Source organism: Equus quagga, chromosome 20, assembly GCF_021613505.1.
Source record: "Equus quagga isolate Etosha38 chromosome 20, UCLA_HA_Equagga_1.0, whole genome shotgun sequence".
In the NCBI taxonomy this organism is placed as follows: domain Eukaryota; kingdom Metazoa; phylum Chordata; class Mammalia; order Perissodactyla; family Equidae; genus Equus; species Equus quagga.
In genome coordinates, this window is record NC_060286.1 from 4,474,156 (window position 1) to 4,498,147 (window position 23,992).

General features: G+C 41.6%; 1 protein-coding gene across 1 annotated transcript in view; it reads right to left on the bottom strand.

The window, feature by feature from the left end:
• Positions 1–23,992, bottom strand: part of SLC35F4 (solute carrier family 35 member F4) — a 231,977-nt gene that overhangs the window by 17,231 nt on the left and 190,754 nt on the right. The window contains exons 2-3 of the mRNA XM_046647761.1: positions 18,796–18,981; positions 14,003–14,300 (exon numbers count right to left, since the gene is read on the bottom strand). Coding sequence (XP_046503717.1) covers positions 14,003–14,300; positions 18,796–18,981 — 484 coding nt within the window. The remainder of the gene's footprint in view (positions 1–14,002; positions 14,301–18,795; positions 18,982–23,992) is intronic.

The window sequence follows — 23,992 nt, forward strand, 5'->3', positions numbered from 1 at the left end:
TACTAACTGTGACACCTCTCTGTTGCTTAACTCTTGACAGCCATTTTCAGGCAAGAGCACAAACACTCAAGACCCATCGTTCATCTGTGGAACCTATGCAACCCAGTTCCGCCACCTACAGGCCACACAAGTGCAAAGGGTTCCATGGAAAATTGCCCCCATCTCCCCAGGCCCAGAGGCAGGCCTCTCCTACCTATTCTCTCGAGATTGCTGGGCAGCCATTTTGTTGTTGCTGAACATTCTCAGAGAAGCCTGGGGAAATACAGACACGAGGAGTTGCTGGAATTACTAGCTATTGGAAGAGAAAGAAGATTCTTTCCCAGTGGGTGAATGCGGCAGGATCAAGATGGCTGGTACCATGGGAATCAGATAGAGACCAACCAGCCGCCTCACTTTTCAGGAAAGCCACACACAGCTTGGGGTTTTCTTATTCCTCCAGCACTATGCTTCTTTCTATCTATCTGCCTAATTAACCAATTTCTTTTTCATCTAGCATTTTGAAGGCAGAAAAAATGGAGAAAGCTTCTATGATAACCCCAAAAGGCAAAAAAATAAAAATAAAAGTAAAATTCAGGTTGTATTTATATACAAACTTTTGCCTGTTTTGGAGGAATTCTCTCAATTCATTGTATAAAATAGGCACTTCAGTTAAATCTGTGATTTGTTTGATTTCTGACTAAATTTATTATTTAACCCAAGGGGCCATTTTAATCAAAATATTTAAGCTAGAGATCCAGACAGGCAAGGATGGAAGGGCTAGAAGACTAGTGCTTAGTCGGCCGTGGACTAGGAGGAGAATTGCTGCTGGGAGAATTCAGCTGTATTCTTTTCACTCAGTTATTCACTAACATCCAAGCATTTATTGGGCAATTATGTGCCAGGCATTGCATTTTCAAGAGTAGTATAAATATCTTGTTCAAAGCAATAAGTTACTAATGCTTGCTCATTTATAATGAAATCCATTTATGTGGTTCTAAATAGCACCAGCACTGGTTTCTCTTCCAGGTTTTGCTGAAGAGAAATAATTGCCTCAAAGCATCACAAACCAAGGTGCTCTCTAGCCAGTTTGCCTCACCTGTGCGAAGCAACTTACCCCCCCCCTCCCCCCCACAGGAGGACCAGGTAGAGGGAGGGAGGGACAAAGTGGTGAGGCTCAAGCACGGGTGTGGCCTTCAATATCCAACCTCACAGTAAACATGCTTCCGGGCAGGAGGTCAGCAAATCCAGAGAGGTGGAAAATGTATATTGCATACATAGAAACCCATGTAGTGGTTTTACTTTTATGTGGGAGATAACCAAAAAGGAAAGATTTTTGTAAAATGAAAATGTGATTTCCCAAAGGCAATTTTTTTTTTTTGAGGAAGATTAGCCTTGAGCTAACATCTGCCACCAATCCTCCTCTTTTTACTGAGGAAGACTGGCCCTGAGCTAACATCCATGCCCATCTTCCTCTACTTTATATGTAGGATGCCTGCCACAGTATGGCTTGACATGTGGTGTGTAGGTCCGCAGCCAGGATCCGAACTGGCGAACCCCAGACCACGGAAGCAGAATGTGTGAACTTAACCACTGTGCCACTGGGCTGGCCCCCCAAAGGTAAATTTTAACTTGAAAGAAATAAAAATTCAATGAAGGGACTAAATAAACTAAAGACAAAGTCTTTTGCAAAGTAAACAAATCACATGTGCTCACACACACAGGAAAATGGATGGCCTCTCTCAAGCCTACAGCCGTGGAGTTGCTCTGAATCAGAACCACACGTAGATCAAGCAGCAGTTTTCATAGACCATCCTGGGCACGAGTTTCTGTACATGCAGACCTTGGAGATACTGCGGATTCAGTTCCAGACCACCGCAATAAAGCTAATATCGCAATAAAGCAAGTCACAGTGCATGCAAAAGTTATATTTACATTATAGTGTAACCTATTAAGTGTGCAGTATAATTCTGTGTAAAAAACCAATGTACACACCTTAAGTAAAACATATTTTATTGCTAAAAATTGCTAACCATCATCCGAGCCTTCAGCAAGTCATAGTCTTGCTGCTGGCAGAGGGTTTTGCCTTGCTGTTGCTGGCTGCTGACTGATCAGGGTGGTGGTTGCTGAAGGTTGAGGTGGCCATGGCACTTTCTTAAAATAAGACAAGTTTGCCACATTGATTGACTCTTCCTTTCAAAATGATGTCTCTATAGCATGTGATGCTGTTTGATAGCATTTTACCCACAGTAGAACTTAGTTCAAAATTGGAGCCAGTTTTCATAAACCCTGCCACTACTTTATCAACTAAGTTTATGTAATGTTCTAAATCCTTTGTTGTCATTTCAACAATCTTCACAGCATCTTCACCAGGAGTAGATTCCATCTCAAGAAACCACTTTCTTTGCTCAACCATAAGAAGTAACTCTTCATCCGTTAAACTTTTATCACAAGATGGCAGCAATTCAGTCACATCTTCAGGCTCCACTTCTAATTCTAGTTCTCTTGCTGTTTCCACCACATCTGCAGTTACTTCCTCCACTGAAGTCTTGAATCCCTAAAAGTCATCTATGAGGATTGGAATCAACTTCTTCCAAACTCCTATTAGTGTTGATGTTTTGACCTCTTCCCATGAATCACAAATATTCTTAATGGCATTTAGGATGCTGAATCCTTTTCAGAAGGTTTTAAAATTTTTTTGCCCAGATCCATCAGAGGAATTGCTATCTATGGCAGCTATATTTAAGAAATGTATTTCTTAAATAATAAGACTTGAAAGTGAAACTTACTCCTTGATCCATGGGCTGCAGAGTGGCTGTTGTGTTAACAACCGTGAAAACAACATTAATCTCATGGTACATCTTCGTCAGAGCTCTTGGGTGACCAGGTGCATTGTCAATGAGCAGTAATATTTTGAAAGGAATCTTTTCTCTAAGCAGTAGGTCTCAACCGTGGGCTTAAAATATTGGGTAAACCATGTTTTAAACAGGTGTGTTGTCATCCAGGCTTTGCTGTTTCATTTTCAGAGCACAGGCAGAGTAGATTTAGCGTAATTCTTAAGGGCCCTAGGATTGGGGGAATGGTAAATGAGCACCAGCTTCAACTTAAAGTCACCAGTTGCATTAGCTCCTACCAAGAGAGTCAGCCTGTCCTTTGAAGCTTTGAAACCAGGTATTAACTTCTCCTCTCCAGCTATGAAGGTCCTAGATGAAGCATCTTCCAATGTAAGGCTGTTTCATCTACATTGAAAATCTGCTGTTCAGTGTGGCCACCTTCATTAATGATCTTGGCTGGATCTCCTGGAGAACTTGCTGCAGCTTCTGCATCAGCACTTGCCGCTTCACCCTGTGCTGTTATGTTATGGAGACGGCTTCTTTCCTGAAACCTCAGGAACCAATCTCTGCTCGCCTCAGGCTTTTCTTCTGCAGCTTCCTCGCCTCTCTCAGCCTTCACAGAATTGAGGAGTGTGAGGGCCTGGCTCTGGGTTAGGCTTTGGCTTAAGGGAAAGTTGTGGCTGGGTTGATCTTCTATCCAGACCTCTAAAACTTTCTCCACATCAGCAAGAAGGCTGTTTCACTTTCTTATCATTTGTGTGTTCACTGGAGTAACACTTTTAATTTCCTTCAAGAACTTTTCCTTTGCATTCACAACTTGGCTAGTTGCTTGGCACAAGAGGCCTAGCTTTCAGCCTGTCTCAGCTTTCAACATGCCTTCCTCACTAAGCTTCATCATTTCTAGCTTTTGATTTAAAGTGAGAGAGGTGTGCCTCTTCCTTTCACTTGAACACTTAGAGGTCATTGTAAGGTTATTAATTGGCCTAATTTCAATATTGCTGTCTCAGAGAATAGGGAGGCTGGAGGAGAGGGAGAGAGATGGAGGACTGGCCAGTCAGTGGAGTAGTCAGAACATGGACAACATTTATTAATTGTTTGCTGTCTTATATGGATGCAGTTTGTGGTACCCCAAAACAATTACAATAGTAACATCAAAGATCGCTGATCATGGAGCACCATGACAAATATAATAATGATGGAAAAGTTTAAAATATTGTGAGAATTACCAAAATGTGACACACAGACCAGAGTGAAAATGCTGTTGGAAAATGGCACCAAGAGATTGCCTGCCACAGGGTTGCCACAAACCTTCAATTTGTGAGAAAAAAAAAAGCAATATCTGCAATAACCTGAGGCACCATGAAAGGAGGCACCTGTATTCTGTATTCTCTCTCTGTGAGAGTCTACCAGGAAGAGCAAAGCTGAGAGTTGTGGGTTTATCCTGACGTAGACAACTAATAAATGACTTTTTAAATACACATTTATGAAGAACCACAACAAACCCATTTCCGATTAGAGGATTTCTTTTCTTTCTTCCTTTTTTTTTCCCTTAAAGATTGGCACCTGAGCTAACATCTGTTGCCAATTTTTTTCCTCTGTTCTTCTTCCCAAAGCCCCCCAGTACATAGTTGTGTATTTTTAGTTGTAGGTACCTCTGGTTGTGCTATGTGGGATGCTGCCTCAGCATGGCCTGATGAGCGGTGCCATGTCCCTGCCAGGGATCCAAACTGGTGAAACCCTGGGCTGCCAGAGTGGAGCAAGAGGACTTAACCACTTAGCCTCGGGGCGGCCCCAAGGATTTCTTTTCTTACCACTGGCCCTAGCTGGTGCTGGTTCTTTCTTCCCAGAGCCCACCATCATGCTAGGTTGAGTGCTCTCAAGCCAAGACTTACATGCACATGAGTGAATGTTCCGACCCTGGCACAGACCAGCAGAGGCCTCTGGACAGGGAGATTCCCCAGGCAAAGCGCTGCTGCCTGCCCAGAGACTGACTTCCTCATTGTTCCTCTCTTTTTTCCTTGTCTCACTGCCAACCTTCTCCCCATTTGTCAATGCGGTTGCAGGAATTAAAAGTGCTCTCCTTCAAATGCCAGGTCACCTGTGTAGAATCTTATCCTATGTAAGCACTAAGTGCTAAGAAATGCAAAAATTCAAAAGAGAATGGATTTCCATGGAGAAACTAATAACAGTAGGTCTCTTCTTGGGATGATGAGATCAGAATTTCTGGACGAGGCATTGACAGGTGGCAAAACTTGGACTGAAGCTTAGAAGTCGGGTAGACACTAGTACTTCACTTATGCTCATCCTGTTACAGCAGCTACCAGTCACGGAACCCTTTCTGTATGTCACGCGGCATCTTTAAGCACATTCCGTAGGTGCCTGACCTAGATGAATTTATCTTTGGCTCTACTTTCACGCTTTCTAGAGATTTTTTCGTTAAGAAAATACTCTTGTCAAAGCTATGTTATATAATTTTTTTCTTCTTAAATTTCAAATTCACCTGAGGCAACTGAAGTCTCTTGGTAGTATGTAAATGGAATGATTCAAATATCAAAAAATGACTTCCAAAGGAACAATCCTCATCATCTAGTTCTGATAATTTACTGAAACTTCTTTTGATTTAAGTGATAAGAAAACAACTGGAAATGCTTTCACACCATTCAAGAGAAAAGGAGACAATAGTCAGAGGTCCTGGTGCTAAGGGATGAATTCTGTTTCCAGTCTTCACACTACCTCTCTTCCCCTCGTTCTGCATGGGAGCTTCTGGGAGTGACTTCTTGGCAGATGGTGTTAATGAGTCTACAGGGACTAAACCATCAAGGATCTCAGAATTGTCTGGCTGTGTTTATCTCTCATATGCAAGGGGCCTCTGGAAAATATTCCCTTCAAAGAGAGTGTTTTCTGCTTGACAATAAAAGCTCTTTGATTCGGTTTCAGAAACGGTCAACTTCCCTCTACCTGCACTAACAGGTGGAGGTGTCTTGTCAAATCACAGATTTCGCTAAATTCAGAGTTAGTCTGACGTGAGAAATGTGGTGAGGACGAAGCTCATTCCCAAAATGACATTTCCAGCAGCAGCAGCCCCTTGTTGTAAATGTGTTATCTTAAACCAAACTGCCTGGCTTCCTTTGAGGTGCTCTAAGGCGCTACTTCCCATACAAAACTTCTGTTGTTTTTATCAGCTTGTTTGTCTAAGCCACATGAGCATTTGAGGAAAACACACATGCTATGGGTAAATGCAGGCATTTTCAAACAGGGAGAATTTTAATCTGATAATCACATTCCCTGCAATCATTTATTAAATATTCTTATTAAAAAAGCCCTTATGGATCTTGCATGATGTCAGCAACATGGTGGAGTGAGCAGTTTTCTTTGTCTCTCCCCCTTCGAACTACAACTAATTGGACATTCATCAGTCAACAAAGGCTATCCACACAGCATCTCAGGACACCTGAGAGACCTGTGCTGCTATACATCGGAAGGTGGACGGACTTCCCCCCAGGAGGAGGTGGAGATAGGTGAAAACTCTCCGACCCCTGGACAGCCTAGTACCTGCAAGCAACTTTCTACCAGCAGACACACTCATAGCATCGCCACAGCACCAAGGGTGGGCATGTGTGTGCATCGGCGGAGTCACGGTTGGAAACAGGTGACTACAGCCCTACCTAAGCCCCCCACGATTGCCCCTTAGCCCAGTGGGAAAATCCACGGTCCCACAGCAGCCACAGGGAAAGCCTCTACTCCACATTAGCGGAGAGGCCCTGGCCAGCACTCAGAATGCTGGGAGGCCCCAGGGCGGGACGATCCCGGGCAGTGCAGCAACCCGCCAGCCACCTCTGACTCACAAACTCCTGCTGTGGCCCAGAGCGGGCAAGGGAGACCCAGTGAGTCCGTGTGAGTGGAGAGTGGAAAGTTGGAGCCCCAGCAAGCCTGGTCTGTGGTCCAGGGGGAAATCCACAGTCCCACAGCAGTCACAGGAAAAGCCTCTGTGCAGTGTTAGTGGAGAGGCTCCACCTGGCAATCACAAGGCTGGAAGGTCCTGAGGCAGAAGTGGCACAGCTGGGTGAGCTAACCACAGACTGCAGTAGATACCTATAGCTCTGCTGTCACCCGTAGCAGACAAGTGGGATCCTGCAGGCCCTGACAATGACAGAGCTGCAAGTCTAGGTGAACCTGCTCCCAGCCGCTGTGAAAGCCCATAGCACTGCTGCAGACCCTAAGGAGGGAGCACATCTAGGTGGTCTGTGACAGTAGACACCAGCAACCTGAGGCCCACTTGTGATTGTCCCCACAGCTGATGAGAGACCCCACAGGGCCACTGTGACCACGAGGAGGGGCCCAGGTCTGGTCAGCAAGAGCTGACAGGGATCCTGGTTGGTGCAGATTACACAGCTGCTGCCCCCCACCCCCACGAACTCCAGTAGAAGCAAGAGGAAGCAGGAACTAAATTCTATCTCTATGCAGAGGCACAAATCCACACCATCAAGCAGTATGAAAAAATATATTAAATCTCCAGAACAGAAGGAAAATGACAAGTACCCAGAAAACAATCCCAAAGACACTGAAATCTATAACCTAAATGACAATGAATTTAAAATAGCCATCATTAAAAAACTCAATGAGTTAAAAGAGAATACAGACAGACAACTCAATCAGTTCAGGAGATATGTCACAAAAGAGCTTGATACTATAAAGAAGAACCAATCAGAAATATTGGAGATGAAGAACACAATGGAGGAGATTAAGAAAAATCTGGACTCTCTGAACAGTAGGGTCGATAATATGGAAGACAGAATTAGCAATTTGGAGGATAGGAATACAGAAATGCTGCAGATAGAGGAGGAGAGAGAACTAAGACTAAAAAGATATGAAGAAACTCTCCGAGAAATATCCGACTCAATTAGGAAATGCAACATACGGATTATAGGTATCCAAGAAGGAGAAGAGAAGGATAAGGGGGCAGAAAGTCTGTTCAAAGAAATAATGGCTGAGAACTTCCCAAACCTGGGGAGAGAGATGGAACTCCATGTGACAGAAGCTAGTAGATCTCCAAACTTTATCAATGTAAGAAGACCAACCCCAAGGCATATAGTAGTGAAGCTTGCAAAAGTAAATGACAGAGGGAAAATACTAAGGGCAGCAAGACAGAAGAAAACAACCTACAAAGGAACCCCCATAAGGCTGTCAGCAAATTTCTCAGCAGATACCTTACAGGCTAGAAGAGAGTAGAATGATATATTCAAAACTCTGAAGGACAAAAACCTGCAGCCAAGAATACTCTATCCAGTGAAAATATCCTTCGAATATGATGGAGAAGCAAAAACTTTCCCAGATAAACAAAAGTTAAGGGAGATCATTGCCACAAGACCTCCCCTACAAGAAATGCTCAGGAAGACCCTCATACTTGAAAAATCAAAAACAAAAAGGAAAGCGGTTACAAAACCCAGAGCTAAGGATATAAATAGAAAGACAAAATCAGAAAGTTGCAGCTCTCCATCAGAATAGGTTGGCAAAGGCTAAGTATAACATTAAAGATAAAAGGAAGGGAAACACCAAGAATAAATATAATCTTGTCATTTTAACGACAAACTCACAACACAAGAAGGAAGAAAAAAAATCTGACAATAACAACCTAGAAGGGGAAGAGGCAAGGGATGGAACAGCTTAATCTAAGGAAATAAGAGGCTATCAGAAAATGGACTATCTCACCTATGAGGTGTTTTATACAAACCACATGGTAACCACTAAACAAATAACAAGAATAAAGACACAAACTACAAATAAGAAGAAAGCCAATATAGAAATCTACCTACCTGCATTGGTAGTCCAAATATCATGGGACGAGAAACAAAGGAAATACAAGAGAACCAGAAAACAAGCAATAAAATGGCAGCATTAGGCCCCCCACATTTCAATAATCACTCTAAATGTAAATGGATTGAACCCTCCAATCAAAAAACACAGAGTGGCAGGATGGATTAAAGAACAAGACCCAACAATATGCCGCCTCCAGGAAACACACCTCAGCCCCAAAGACAAATACAGACTCAGAGTGAAGGGATGGAAGATGATACTCCAAGCTAATAATGAACATAAGAAAGCAGGTGTTGCCATACTTATGTCAGACAAAGTAGACTTCAAAGCAAAACAGATAAAGAGAGACAAAGAGCAGCAGTTTATAATGATAAAAGGGACACTCCACCAAGAAGACATAACACTTATAAATATATACGTACCCAACACAGGAGCACCAAAATATATATGTACCCAACACAGGAGCACCAAAATATGTAAAGCAACTATTAACAAAACTAAGAGGAGACATCAACAACGATACAATAATAGTAAGGGACCTCAACACCCAATTAACACCAATGGATAGATCATCCAGACAGAAAGTCAACAAGGAAATTATAGAATTAAATGAAAAATTAGACCAGATGGACTTAATAGATATATATAGAACACTCCATCCACAAACAGCAGGTTACACATTCTTCTCAAGTGTGCATGGAACATTTTCAAGGATAGACCATATATTGGGAAACAAAGCAAGCCTCAACAAATTCAAGAGGGTTGAAATAATAGCAAGCATCTTTTCTGATCATAATGCTATGAAACTAGAAATCAACTACAAGAATCAAGCTGGGAAAGGGGCAAAAATGTGGAGACTAAACAACATGCTACTGAACAAACAACGCATTACTGAAGAAATTAAAGAAGAAATCAAATGTTATCTAGAGACAAATGAAAATGAAAACACCCAATACCAACTCATTTGGGACGCAGCAAAAATGGTCCTAAGAGGGAAATTCATTGCAATACAGGCTCACCTCAATAAACAAGAAAAATCTCAGATAAGCAATCTCAAACGATGACTAACAGAATTAGAAAAAGAAGAACAAAGCCCAAAGTCAGTAGAATGAGGGAAATAATAAAAATTAGAGCAGAAATAAATGAAATTGAAACAAAAAAGACAGTAGAAAGGATCAATGAAACAAAGAGTTGGTTCTTTGAAAAAATAAACAAAACTGACAAACCCTTAGCCAGACTCACTAAGAAAAAAAGAGAGAAGACTCAAATAAATAAAATCAGAAATGAGAGAGGGGAAATCACAACGGATACCACATAAATACAAAAGATCATAAGAGAATACTATGAAAAACTATATGCCAACAAATTGGATAACCTAGAAGAAATGGATAAATTCTTAGACTCTTACAACCTCCCAAAACTGAAGCAGGAAGAAATAGAGAATCTGAATAGGTGAATCACAAATAAAGAAATTGAAACAGTAATCAAAAACCTCCCCAAAAATAAAAGTCCAAGACCAGACGGCTTCTCTGGAGAATTCTACCAAACATTCAAAGAAGATTTAATACTTATCCTTCTCAAACTATTCTGGAAAATTGAGGAAGATGGAGCACTCCCTAACATTCTATGAAGCCAACATCACCCTGATCCCCAAACCTGACAAGGACAACACAAAGAAGGAAAACTATAGGCCAATATCACTAATGAACATAGATGCAAAAATCCTCAAAAAAATTTTGGCAAACCAAATACAGAAATACATTAAAAAGATTATACACCATGATCAAGTGGGATTTACACCAGGGACACAGGGATGGTTCAACATCTGCAAGTCAATCAACGTGATACACTACATTAACAAAATGAGAAACAAAAACCACATCATCATCTCAATAGATGCAGAGAAAGCATTCAAGATCCAACATCCATTTATGATAAAAAAAACTCTCAATAAAACAGGTACAAAAGGAAAGTACCTCAACATAATAATGGCCATATATGACAAACCCACAGCCAACATCATACTCAATGGGCAAAAACTGAAAGCCATTCCTCTGAGAAGAGGAACAAGACAAGGGTGTCCACTCTCACCACTCTTATTCAAAGTAATACTGGAGGTTTTGGCCAGAGCAATTAGGCAGGAAAAAGAAAGAAAAGGAATCCAAATAGGCAATGAAGAAGTGAAACTCTCACTGTTTGCAGACAACATGATCTTATAGATGGAAAACTCCAAAGAATCCATAGGAAAACTATTAGAAATAACAGCTACAGCAAAGTTGCAGGGTATAAAATCAACATACATAAATCAGCAGCATTTCTATACACTAACAATGAACTAACAGAAAAAGAACTCAAGAACTCAATCCCATTCACAATAGCAACAAAAAGAATAAAATATCTTGGGGTAAATTTAACCAAGGAAGTGAAAGACCTATACAACAAAACTACAAGACTTTCCTGAAAGACCTTGATGACGACATAAAGAGATGGAAAGACATTCCATGCACGTGGATTGGAAGAATAAACATAGTTAAAATGTCCGTTCTACCTAAAGCAATCTACAGATTCAAAGCTATCCCAATCAGAATCCCAATGACATTCTTTACAGAAATAGAACAAAGAACCCTAAAATTCATATGGGGCAACAAAAGACCCCAAATTGCTAAAGCAATCCTAAGAAAAAAGAACAAACCTGCAGGCATCACGATCCCTGACTTCAAAGCATACTACAAAGCTACAGTAATCAAAACAGCATGGTACTGGTACAAAAACAGGTGCATAGATCAATGGAACAGAATTGAAAGCCCAGAAATAAAATCACACATCTATGGACAGCTTATCTTCAACAAAGGAGCTGAGGGCATACACTGGAGAAAAGAAAGTCTCTTCAACAAATGGTGCTGGGAAAACTGGACGCCACATGTAAAAGAATGAAAATTAACCATTCTTTTTCATTGTTCACAAAAATAAACTCAAAATGGATCAAAGACCTAAAGATTAGACCTGAAACCATAAGGCTTCTTGAAGAAAATATAGGCAGTACACTCTTTGACATCAGTATCAAAAGGATCTTTTTGGACACCATAACTCCTCAGATGAGGGAAACAATAGAAAGAATAAACAAATGGGACTTCATCAGACTAAAGAGCTTCTTCAAGGCAAGGAAAAACAGGATTGAAACAAAAGAACGACCCACTAGTTGGGAAAAAATATTTACAAGTTATATATCCAACAAAGGGTTAATCTCCATAATATATAAAGAACTCACACAGCTCAACAACAAAAAATCAAACAACCCAATCAAAAAATGGGCAGGGGACATGAACAGACATTTCTCCAAAGAAGATATACGGATGGCCAACAGACACATGAAAAGATGCTCATCATCACTAACCATCAGGGAAATGCAAATCAAAACTACACTAAGATATCACCTTACACCTGTTAGAATGGCAAAAATAACCAAAACAAAAAGTGACAAATGTTGGAGAGGTTGTGGAGAAAAAGGAACCTTCACACACTGTTGGTGGGAATGCAAACTGGTGCAGCCACTATGGAAAACAGTATGGAGATTTCTCAAAAAATTAAAAATAGAAATACCATATGGCCATCCCACTAGTGGGTATCTATCCAAAGAACTTGAAGTCAGCAATTCCAAAAGTCCCATGCACCCCTATCTTCATCGCAGCATTATTTACAACAGCCAAGACGTGGAAGCAACCTAAGTGCCCATCAACTGATGATTGGATAAAGAAGATATGGTATATATATACAATGGAATACAACTCAGCCATAAAAAAGGATAAAATCGTCCCATTGGATGGGACCTGGATAAACAACATGGATAGACCTTGAGGGAATTATGTTAAGTGAAATAAGCCAGGCAGAGAAAGAGGAACTCTGTATGACTCCACTCATAGGTGGAAGTTAAACATACAGACAAAGAGAACTGATTGGTGGTTACCAGGAGAAAAGGGGGGTTGGGGGAGGGCACAAAGGGTGAAGTGGTGCACCTACAACATGACTGACAATAATGTACAAGTGAAATTTCACAAGGTTGTAAACTATCATAATCTTAATAAAAATCTTTTCAAAAAGCCCTTATGCCCCAAGATCATGCCTATTTTGATGGGAAGTACAAAGTATCTTCAGTAATTACAAAAAGGTATAAGGCTTTTTTCTTTCCTCTAAACCAGAAAACATTTATTATTTTTAAATTGGTTTTTGTTTCTTTAATTATGATTGAATTTTTACGGGCGCACATGCCAAATCAGCTCACAGCATGACTCTAATATTCCTGGGCGCTTCCAAACAGTGATAGAAAATGGAAGTTGGAGATACACCCTTCACAGTTCAAGTGCTTAAGAGCAATCTTATACTGCACCAATTCTAATAGTCGTTCCTTCTTTTCATTAGGTACAGGAGCGAGAAAGAAAGGTCACTTTGGCTCCTGCAAGACAAATTTACTGTCATTCTGCTGAGGAGCAATAAGCTGGTGGAGAACTGTTACTCACCCCGCCACCCTCTGAGGTGCTGACCACTGTTTTTTCTCAGTGATCAGAGTGATTGTTCTGGAAGTTGTTCCTTAGCTCTGGGTTTTTCCTTTTCAAGAAGCTGTCCATTAGCAAAGGTGCTTTGACCCAAATGCTGCTTCTGCCTTCCTTGAGTCCTGTGCAGGTCTGGATGATTTCGGCCTGCTGGCTTCCTGAGCTCCCCATGACGGGGCTGAAGAAGCACGGAGCACAGAGCGACCACTAGAACCATGGCAATACCAAATTCACAGGTGGCAGACCAACAGACGTGGCCCCACGTGCTCCTAGCCAGCAAAGAATGGCATCTTTTAAACCATCCCAGGGTCAAACTTCCCTTTGCATGAAACGAGGTCATTTCATCTGCTTAGGCACCTCAGTACCCAGAATACTGAGAAAATGTTTTTGTAACAATTAATCTGGGGTATTCTTTTACAATATGACTTTCAGAGACAAATAGATCTGAATTTAAATCTGGGTTCCATTATCTATAAGTGTGTGGCCTTGGATAAGTCATTTAACCTTTCTAAATCCATTTCCTCTTTTGTTAAAATGGGGATAAAAAAACACCACATTAAGAGGTAGATGTTACCACCAATGATGATTAAATAAGATAAGATACAAAAGCACCAGCACAATGCCTGGCATGTTGAAGACACTCAAATTTTCTTTTTTCTAGGGTGGAACTGATTCTATTTCTTAGCCTTCACGTGTTCATTACTGACCTTAGATCCTCCTGTCCCCACTACTCAAGTAGACTCAGCTCACATTCCAAAGAGACGAAATTGTGGATATTTGCATGAAATTATTTTAAAACATCTCCTATTGGCCAGTTAACATGAAACTTACCTGAATTTTTTCATTGGAGATTGCTTTTCTTGAGCAGTGGCCAGATGACCAGAATAATAGACTGGGAAAAACATAATGTTCCAGTTTGTTGAAAACCAAGTCATGAAAAATGGGCAGTAGAAGTTCTTATAAGTAATTTTTACAATCTGTGTGGTTCCAACCCAAGATGATGACACTGACAAGATGATCAAGAGTCCCCAGACAGCCTTCAAAACCGCAGACGTGCAGGACCGGCAGCGAGCCTTGATTCTGTTTTCTTGGCTGCTGTTCTCAGGATGAGTCTGTGTTCCATCATCCCCTGAAATCAGGAAAGGAATACAAATGTCTGGAAATCAGGTTATAAAACAGCAATCAAAGAGGCAGACAGTAGAACCATCAGTGTTTTTCTTTTCTACCATCATTTGAAGAGACTGATAACTCTGGCTCATTTTCTCTCTGGAATCTCTGCTCTATAAGGTATAGTAGGTGTCTGGACCTCCAACCAGGCCATGACTACGCTCATGAACCTGGTGGATGCTATGCTGTTCTCCAGTGTACCCTACCCACTTCCTTGTAAAAGCATCACACATTTCATCTCCAAGACTTTGGCCTTGGCAGCATGACCTGTTTTGCCTAATCAAACATGAGCAGATGTGAGGTGTCCCACCTCCCAGTTGAACCTTTGAGAGGCATCATAAGGTCCCACCAGCTCTCTTGCTCTTCTTCTCTATCAGTGGAATGGAAAATCCCAAAAAGAGCTGTCTTTTTGGTCTACGTGGGAGAATGAGCAGAATCCAGCCAAAGCAGCCCTGTATCTTCTGACATAAAAAGTGAGTGAAAAATAAGTACTTGTTATATTCCACTGAGTTGTTTTTTTTCTTTACAGCAAAGATGACTATTAAATTGAAAAGCAACATGACCCAAGAACAGAGCAAGTCCTAACTACACAAAGTCGTCTCCCACCTCAGAACAAATTACTATCTAACGTATTTCAGAGAGCACACTGAGTTCTGCTTTGTATTTTTATATTTACTGAGAAAAATTAGCAGCATTTTTTTCACACTAAAATAGTCAAAGCTCTCTGAAAGTGACAATCACAAAGGCCTTCTCCCTGATAGAGAAAACAAGTTCAACACAATGAATTTATGTATCTATCAGGAAGTTAAATTTTAGCAGAGGTCACCCTGAGTCCCCATGCTGAGATCCCAAATGGGAGAATCCTAGGGGAAGGGAGGCAGAATTGTCTGCAAGATTCTCTTGTGTCTCCAGGTACCTCCCTTAAGCACAAGATTTATCGTGGGGGTTAAGAAAGTGGTGCAGCGCACAGATTGCAAGTGGTCATGGATGGGTTTCTCACTTTACCTTTCCAGAACCTGCTGGCTCTCTTCTGAACGTGTTCCTACTGCTTAATGGGCCAGGTGCAACTGCCCCACTGGGGTAAAGACTTTCTCCCAGCTAAGGCTTCCTGATGTAATTATTTGGGGACAGTGGGTACCAAGGCTTGAAAGTGAATTCTTCATTGGGGAATATAAACCAAGTAAGGATGAACACAGCAATTACCCCATGACCTCCAAGTCTTATAAACAGCGCTGAATTCTCAGGGCCTAGGCCTCCAGAAGATGAAAACTGATATTCTGTTATTTGCTTATTCAACAAAATTCCATGGAGATTACCAAGAGCTAGTTAGGTGGCAGGGGTTCAAAGATGAAAGATTTGAGCTCATAGCCCAGTGGAAAGCCAGAACACACATCTAACACAATGTGGTAAGGGCCAACTATGGCAGATACAAGGCCCTGTGGAGGCAGAGGAGAAGCACTTGTTAAGGGGTGGGGCGGGAAATGATCAGGAGAAATTTCCATGACGCAGTGACACTGAGATGAGTCTGGAAGTAGGAGTTAGCCAGCTCCCTCGATTGTGCACAGACAATATCTGCTCTTGATAACTGTTCTGCACATTCCCTCTATGACCATGTGGCTACACAGTGAGTAGAAGTAAAAAGCTCAAATGGATGAGTGGGTAGAATAAATTGGGAGGCTGGGAAGGGAACACAAACTTACCCAGTTAAGTAGGTATTATCATTCCTATTTTACAGATGCAAAAACTAAGGCTTGTGCTACAGTTGTCCAAGGTTGAACCCAGGGCCTAAAGTTTTTATTCTAAATTTCATTCTGTCTAGGTTTCAGGCTTGGGATCTCCGTTCAAGTGCTGGAACTTTCAGGAGTGGTTTGGAGAAAAAGTTCTGTTTCCTGGCGGTAATGGCAGTCTTCCATGAGGGTTCAGAGAAAAGTGTACTCTTAGGAGAAAGGCGGACCCTACTACACTTCGGACCACGTTATTCTCAGGGACTGTCTCATAGAGGAGAGACAACTCTACAGAGATTCTAAGGATCCCTTTAAGGGGACACCTGCCTGCATCGTCACCTTCTTTGAAGACTGCTTCTGACCCACCATCAAACCATGGGCAGTACCTTTGATGACACCAAAATCCCCTACACCCCTCCATATTAGTGACCCATTCTTCCCCTGATGACTAGACTTCATTGTTGCCAATTCTTTCGTTTTACCACCCAGAGATACCGTAGAACAACTGGGTCTCCAGAGGTCTTTTATTTTTCTGACCATTTTTAACATGATTTTCTATAGTCCTGCTTAGATTTACAGTTTTGTATATGTCGTTAAAACTGATTTACCAGAAGTTCCATCCATGTCTATGAACCGTGATTGGAGTCATACAAACTGATGGTAGAGGCCACAGGGATTTGGAACCCCGGGTGTAAGTCCTAGCCCTGCCAGTCTATGGCCCTGAGCACAGGTTTGATCCCAGTCTTTGCTCCTTTCTCTGTCAAACAGTGATAATATGCATCTCACAGGATTCGTTCTGAGGTTAAGCACTATAACATTCATGAAGCATGGTGATCCGCTTTTGAGATTATTCTCCTTTTCTCTTTTCTCTGTGGTGCCCTGGAATATCCCCAAGTGCCTCCAAATCATCACAGAAAGAGTAAATTATGCCCCATGTGATCTTTAATAGTATAGTCTTTGAAATTTGTAATCTACATATGATAGATAAGGCAAGTCTTTATTAACCAGCATATTCAATTAACTGGAACATTCTGTTCCGCAGATAACTGGGATAATAGGAATATTACTGCAACTTATTAAAGCCAATTAAAACTTCCTTAAGATTTAAGATATAATTTTCTTTACTTTTTTTTAAAACCGTTTTAGCCTCGGCGCCCATAATTGCTGAGATACCATTTTAAAATATTGTCACTTTTTTGAAAAATATCTTTTCTCATATAAAAAACCTCTTCTTGAATTAGTAATCAGTAGGCCCCTAGAAGAAGCTTTCATATCTCCTCTATACCCTTGTTTGCCCCCCATCCCTCACGGTGTCCCCTGAATTGCCATTTCTCTTCTGTTTTTAATCCATTTTTCTCAAAGTATTGGGGTTTGTTTTTTTTTTTACTACCCATTTATTTTGGATGGAGTATTTTGTTGTTTTGCTGTTGTTATAGTTGTTTTTAAGGACGCAAGAGATTTTAATATGTTGCTGGTCAAGCTGAAGGAACAAATGGAGAAGGAGAGATTGGACATGCAGGTGAAGAGATGGAGAGGCAGTGATCATGGATACAGGAAAAGAGTTAACATTGGAACGGTAGAAAACACACAAGTCAAAGGCAGTCCTGCAATGATGGTAACGGGCAAACAAAAGACCAGAGAGGACTGAGGCAGAGAGGGAAGCATCTGCTGGCACACGATTGTTTTGCTCTTTTCGGGAAGTACAAGTGCGGTCATACGATGAGAAGTGAGTATGGACTCGGGGCTTGAGAGCATTCTCTGGGGAAGGCAATAGATCTCCACTACCAAAAAGTAACAGTATTGGGCAGCAGCCCAGTGGACCCAGCTTCATTTGAAAATTATAAATTTGCTGGGAAACTCATGGATATAGTTACAAGATTTGTCTAGTAATTCCAGTAACCCAAGTAACTCAGGAGCTGATGAGTGGTCAGGTGGATATGAGGAAAAGGCTAAAGGTCTCGACTGATCAGTAAACGCTGACCAGGGAGGCAAGTGAAGGGTCCTGAAGGAGATGTAAAAGTGGGAAAACTAGAAGGACTCCCAGGGCTGGCAGCCCTGATGAGGATAAGAGCAGAGTCTGTGATTTTACTGGTACTTTTATTCTTCTCAGAATGGGCACAGTGTGTGCTCTTACTGAATCCCAGTGTTGAGGCAAAAGATGCTGGCTTTTGACATTTTTTTTTTTTTTGAGGAAGATTAGCTCTGAGCTAACTGTTGCCAATCCTCCTCTTTTTGCTGAGGAAGACTGGCCCTGAGCTAACATCCATGCCCATCTTCCTCTACTTTATACTTGGGATGCCCACCACAGCATGGCTTTTGCCAAGCGGCGCCATGTCCGCACCCAGGATCCAAACCAGTGAACCCTGGGCCACCGCCCCAAGAAGCAGAACATGTGAACTTAACCGCTGTGCCACTCGGCCGGCCCCTTGACATCTTGAAGATGAGAAAACTAGTTACTTTACAAGCTTCCTTAGACGTCACTGTTTAACCATGTGTTGAGCTCTTCAAAGACAGGTTTGGGTATTCGGTTTCTCTGCTACACTGAACAGCACTACTAGCTTGAATCTGCACATTTCCCTTCTTCCTGCTCCTCCCACTTGATAAACCTTCCCCACGCCCACTCCTAAGAGTCCACGCAGCATCTCTGCTTTCTGTGCCAGTGGCGAAATCTTTCATGGCTGGTTGGAAGGTTACCTGGACATACTACTAATTAAAAGGAGGTCACCAGCATACCTGATCTGTTCTGCCTCTCCACTCTGTGTCCACAAACTCCAGAGGATCCGCGATTCTGAAGTTCAAGAATAGGAGCAGAAGAATCTTCAGTGACAGACAGAGGTGACAGTTGTCTACTGATGCCACTGTGTGAACTGGGGCAGTTGGCTCCTGGTTTACACCGAGTAGCTGATGATCTGGAGGTACCTGAGAAGAAAGAGTTCACACCCGTGTGAGAACTGCCTGTAGGAAAAATCGGAAACAGATTTGGCAGTGAAATGTATAGTGGCAACATCACGGTCCTGATGGAACATCCATTGAGCTCATTTCTAATCTCATAAAAGGGGTTCCTAAGAAGAAAATGCTACCAGGTCTGTGTTCCTAAGATAAAGGGTCTTTTTAGATAAAGTCATTAACTAGAAATGAACATCAGAAGATGGTGTTTGGGTTGATAAATCTGTTCTGAATTAGAACTGTCAACACAGTTCAATAGTTTGCCTCAAGGAAAGCAGAATGTTTTGTTATGCTTGCTTCCTCCCTTTTCTTCCTAAGGCTGGCTGTTGAATTTCTGGCTGGTAAAGCTGCCAGCAACGTCACCTATCAAATCCACTATACACTTTTCCATTAGATTGATGACTAAAATCCAACTTTTTTATATCTCCTCAGTCACCTCTGGCCTCTATCCACTGTTATAGACCAAAAGCCAGCCTTCAGGATCCTCCACAGGCTAAGTCCCTTCCTATCCTGATTAACCTTCCGTGAACCCCCAACCCAGGGTTGGCTCCAGGGCCTGCGACCAGGGCAGTCACACACGGTGCTGTGCTCAGAAGTCCCCCTACCCCGCCAGGCACACACACCTGGGGATTGATTATGCACAGTCATCATCTGGAAATTTGGAATATGTTTATCTTTCAATTTGTGTTTTGTAAGTGAATTCTGATGGGATAATGGAGCGCACACAGGTGGCCTGGAGCCTCAGCTTGGGAATGGTCTTGCTTCCTGTTGTCTCCCCGCCTCCCGGGGTGGGTTTTCAGCTGCTCACGGCCTTGTCTCTGCCTAGCAAACTTATAGGGGCCTAGGCACTGGTGTGCGGAAGGTTGGGGTCTCAGGGTGAGGCCCCCAGTGTCTGTGGGGGTCTACATTTATCCAGCAAGTATCCCCATGTCCAAGGGAGCAGACTTTAAATAGCAAATAAAAAACACTACAGCATGGGGGTGGAAAAAGAGAGAAAGAAAGAAAGAAGGAGGAAGAGAAGAAGGAAGAGAGAGAGAGAGAAAATAAGAAAGGAAAAAGCCATTTTTCTGCTTTTTGAATAAGGGGCCCTATATTTTCATTTGGTACTGGGACCTCAAATTAGTTCTGGCTGTGTTCTGACACCTTACTCTCGGTACTGATGGCTTTTAAGCCTTTGACTGGGCAGTTTCTCTACCTGGAACATAGGATCTACTCAAATCCTTGAACGCTAAGATCAGGTCCTGATTGGTCCGTGCAGTGTGTGCTGTTTGATCACGTGCATCTGTACTTTGTACATCTGAGCTCATTTTGACAGCAGTCATGCACCAGCTGCCTCAATACTTAACTTTCTCTCATATGAATGCTTTGACTCTCCCCACCTGATGTCAGGGACTTTCTACACAGACACACACACACACACACAAACTCACTTTGTCTCTCTTTTTAAATACACTTTTAATTTGGAATAATTGTACATTTATGGAAAAGTTGCAAAGATAGTTAGAGTTCTCATATACCCTTCATCCAGTTTCTGTAATGTTAACATCTTACATAACCCTGGTACATTTAAATACACCTTGACAGTTAAGGTCAAAATTAAGAGATTAACACTGGCACATTACTATTATCCACACTCCGAATTTCATTTGGATTTGACTACTTTTATCATGAATGCCCTATTTCCATTCCAGGATCCCATCCAGGACACCACAACACATTTAGTCATTATGTCTCCTTAGCCGTCTAGTGTCTGTGACAGGTTTTCAGTCTTTCCTGGTTTTTCATGACGCTGACAGTTTTGAGAAGTGCTGTTGAACTATTTTGTAGACTGTCCCTCCATTGGGGTTTGTCAGATGGTGTGTCTCCTGGTTATATTTGGATTATGCATTTTGGGGAAGAGTATCACAAAGGTGAAGTGTCCGTATCACAATCTGCTACCAATATGATTTATCAGTGACGATGTGAACCCTGGTCACAGGGCCTAGGGAGTGCTCACCAGGATGCTCCACTGTCTTTTCCCCCTTTCCACTCTGTTCTTTGGAAGCAAGTCACTAAGTCCAGCCCACAGTCTGGGGTGAGGGATGGGGAAGTTAAGCTTTCTCTTCTGGTGGGGGGAAGGTCTACGTATATTATTTGGAATTCTTCTGAGAAGAAGATTTGTCTTTCCTTTCCTTTATCCACTCAATCATTTATTTATATCAGTATGGACCCATGTGTATTTATTTCATACTTTGGCTTATGATCAAAACTGGATTGTTTATTCTTTTGCTCAAATTACTCCAGCTTTGGCTGTTGGGAGTCCTTTCAGATTGGCTTCTGAGTTCCTTTGACATGTCCCCATTCTTTTGTTTTTTGAACTCTTCCTTACTTTCTGGCATTACAAAATGCTCCAGGCTTATCTTTCATTTTCCCTGCCCCAATCCTAGAATCAGTCATTTCTCCAAGGATTCCTATTTCCTTTTATTGGAGAATGGTGTTTAGAAACCAACATCTGGCTGTGAGTGTGCTCATTGTTATTGGGGTTCCCCTGAATCTAGGTCATCTCAGTTGTCAGAGCTAGGAAATGTGCATGTGTATGTCAATCCTTGTGTATACCTATATCCATAATTATTCTGTATCTGTCTTCTTACTCTTCTTTAAAATAATCTCTAAGTACCAGATAAAATGTTCTATTTGACCTCAGACAATACCTGTTGACTTGGATGAAGATCAGTTGGGATGATTAGATGTAGAATACCAGAATAAACTTGGACACTGCTGGGCATCAGCTCCAAGATAGCTGTATTGCTCTGACCACTTTCTGGGGTGTTTGTGTTTGTTCTTCCTTGTAAGTTGTGAGTTTCCTTATTCTCACTGATACGAGGTAGAGAACAGAAGCTATCATTCCTTCTGGGACATGGAGGCTATGTCTTGGTGTGGTGCTTCCGAGATGGTAGAGAGGAGGTAGAAAGTGTCCAATGAAGAGCCACCTCTTGAAATAGCAGTGGCGTCTTGGCTTTAATTTGGCTTCGAATACATCATGTTTTGTACAATGTGAGTAATCACTTAACCACTCAGATCAGAACCTCAAAAAGCAGTGGTGCCCCCAAAAAGAAAGCTGCAGTTCCTGAACCATCACCTCTAACAAGAACAAAGTAGAATAGCAGTGTAACTGAGAAGCAAGTGTCAGTTCCACAACTCAGCCTCTTCATCTAGGACGAAAGTGCATCTTGGTTTTTTTTCTTTCTTTTTTTTTCCCTCAATCTTGGGAAAAATAAGTAGAGGTATATAAAAGTGTAGTTAGCTGTACCATCCATTATTAAGTGTCTCAAGTTGACCAATTAAAATTTATTATTTAATCTTGGATAAAAAATATAAAGTGCACAGCTACTAAAAAATCAACAGAAGCACTACATACCAATTACTATGCTTAAATTAATGCTATGTTAATATTGTTATTATAAAAGTGTCAAAAATACATAAGATTATTTTATGTATTCAAAATGCTTCCTGTAACTTTCATAACTATGTTTCTATTTGAATATTTCAAATTCAATAAAAGGACGCTTTCTAAAATTCAGTGAACTCTCATTTATTCATGCTCTTCAAGAGGGGCTGACACTCAAATACTCCGAGAGTTATTTTAAATTTGTCTTCCAAGTATCTTTTATAATTTATTTTTACATGGTGTGCCTTCTCATGTTTTCTTAGGTTAATATTAGATTTCATTTTGTGATCATTTGGTAATTGTAGGTGGAAAGGAGGAAGTCTGAAATAGGTTGGGTAGTACGTTGAGATATAACATTGGCCATAGTTACCTAAAATGTTGGTAAATTGTATGTCACTAGCAAGCATTGGATTTGTAAGCCAAACGAATGATTTTTCTTGCTTCCTCATTTTTGCTGGGGTATTATGTCCTGCCTCCTGCACCTCCTGTACTTTATGCAATTTAGCTTAACATCCATTGCCTGCTGCCACCTGCCTCCCACTGGCTGATCTGTGGAAGAGACCCAAGAGTAGTTCAGCGACTGGAGACATTTTAATCATTGTCCTGAAAAGGCAAACTTTAAACTTCAGAGCCAGGCCCAGAGGCGTGTTCAGGGCTTGGCCATGAAACAGCCATCTCCAAGCCTGGAAATAAAGACAGCGTCCCATCCTATATGGTCTTATGCCACTCAATGAATAAAAAGCCAGCCCCGACAAAAATAAATATTCAGAGTGTTGCCTGGGATGCAGTCAAGGATCATAAATAAATCATATCTATTTTCTATTATATATGCCACAGCGAGTGCCTGGGCATTGCAAATTCAGTTAGTGAACAGTGTTCAGACTTTAATAGGTATTGAGAGTAAACTGTATTAGGTGTGATGGGTTGGAAGTCTCTCATTAGTCACATCAGATGGTCCCCCCTCTCTTTTGTAAAGACGTCTCACCTGAACCATAGCAGTAGGACCATCTTGTGCCCTTTTTCATATTTGTCCCGGCACACGAATACAATTCCTTCATCTGCACTGGTTAGGCTCTGCAAGCTCCCCAGATCAATTTAACTCAACAAGTAGACATTGAGCCCCTATTCCAGGGCAGGTATTGAGTCAGGAGCAGGAGTTAGACAAATGAAGAATACACAGTCCGTGCCTGCACGGAGCTCTCAACATAGTAATAGCATGAGACGTGTAGCCAATTAACCATAATTGAATGTGAACTGGAGAGCAAGAAGAAAGGGAGGGAGTGATCCATTCAGCCTGGAGCAGGGAAGGCTCTATGGGAGGTTACAGCAAAGTTGGCTTTGAAGGATGAGCGGGACTTTGCCAGGTAGAGTTTTAGGCTGTGGAACAGGCAATAGAGTCAGAAGAAACCATGGGAGCAAATACTCAGAGGTGCAGAGTACACACTGTGAGGCTTAGAAAGATGATCAGCTGTAAGAGTTGGATTCTGAGTACAAAAGAGCATTGAAAATCCCGTTCTTTTACCTTTGCCTGTTACTTGAAAAGGAACTTTGGTCAAT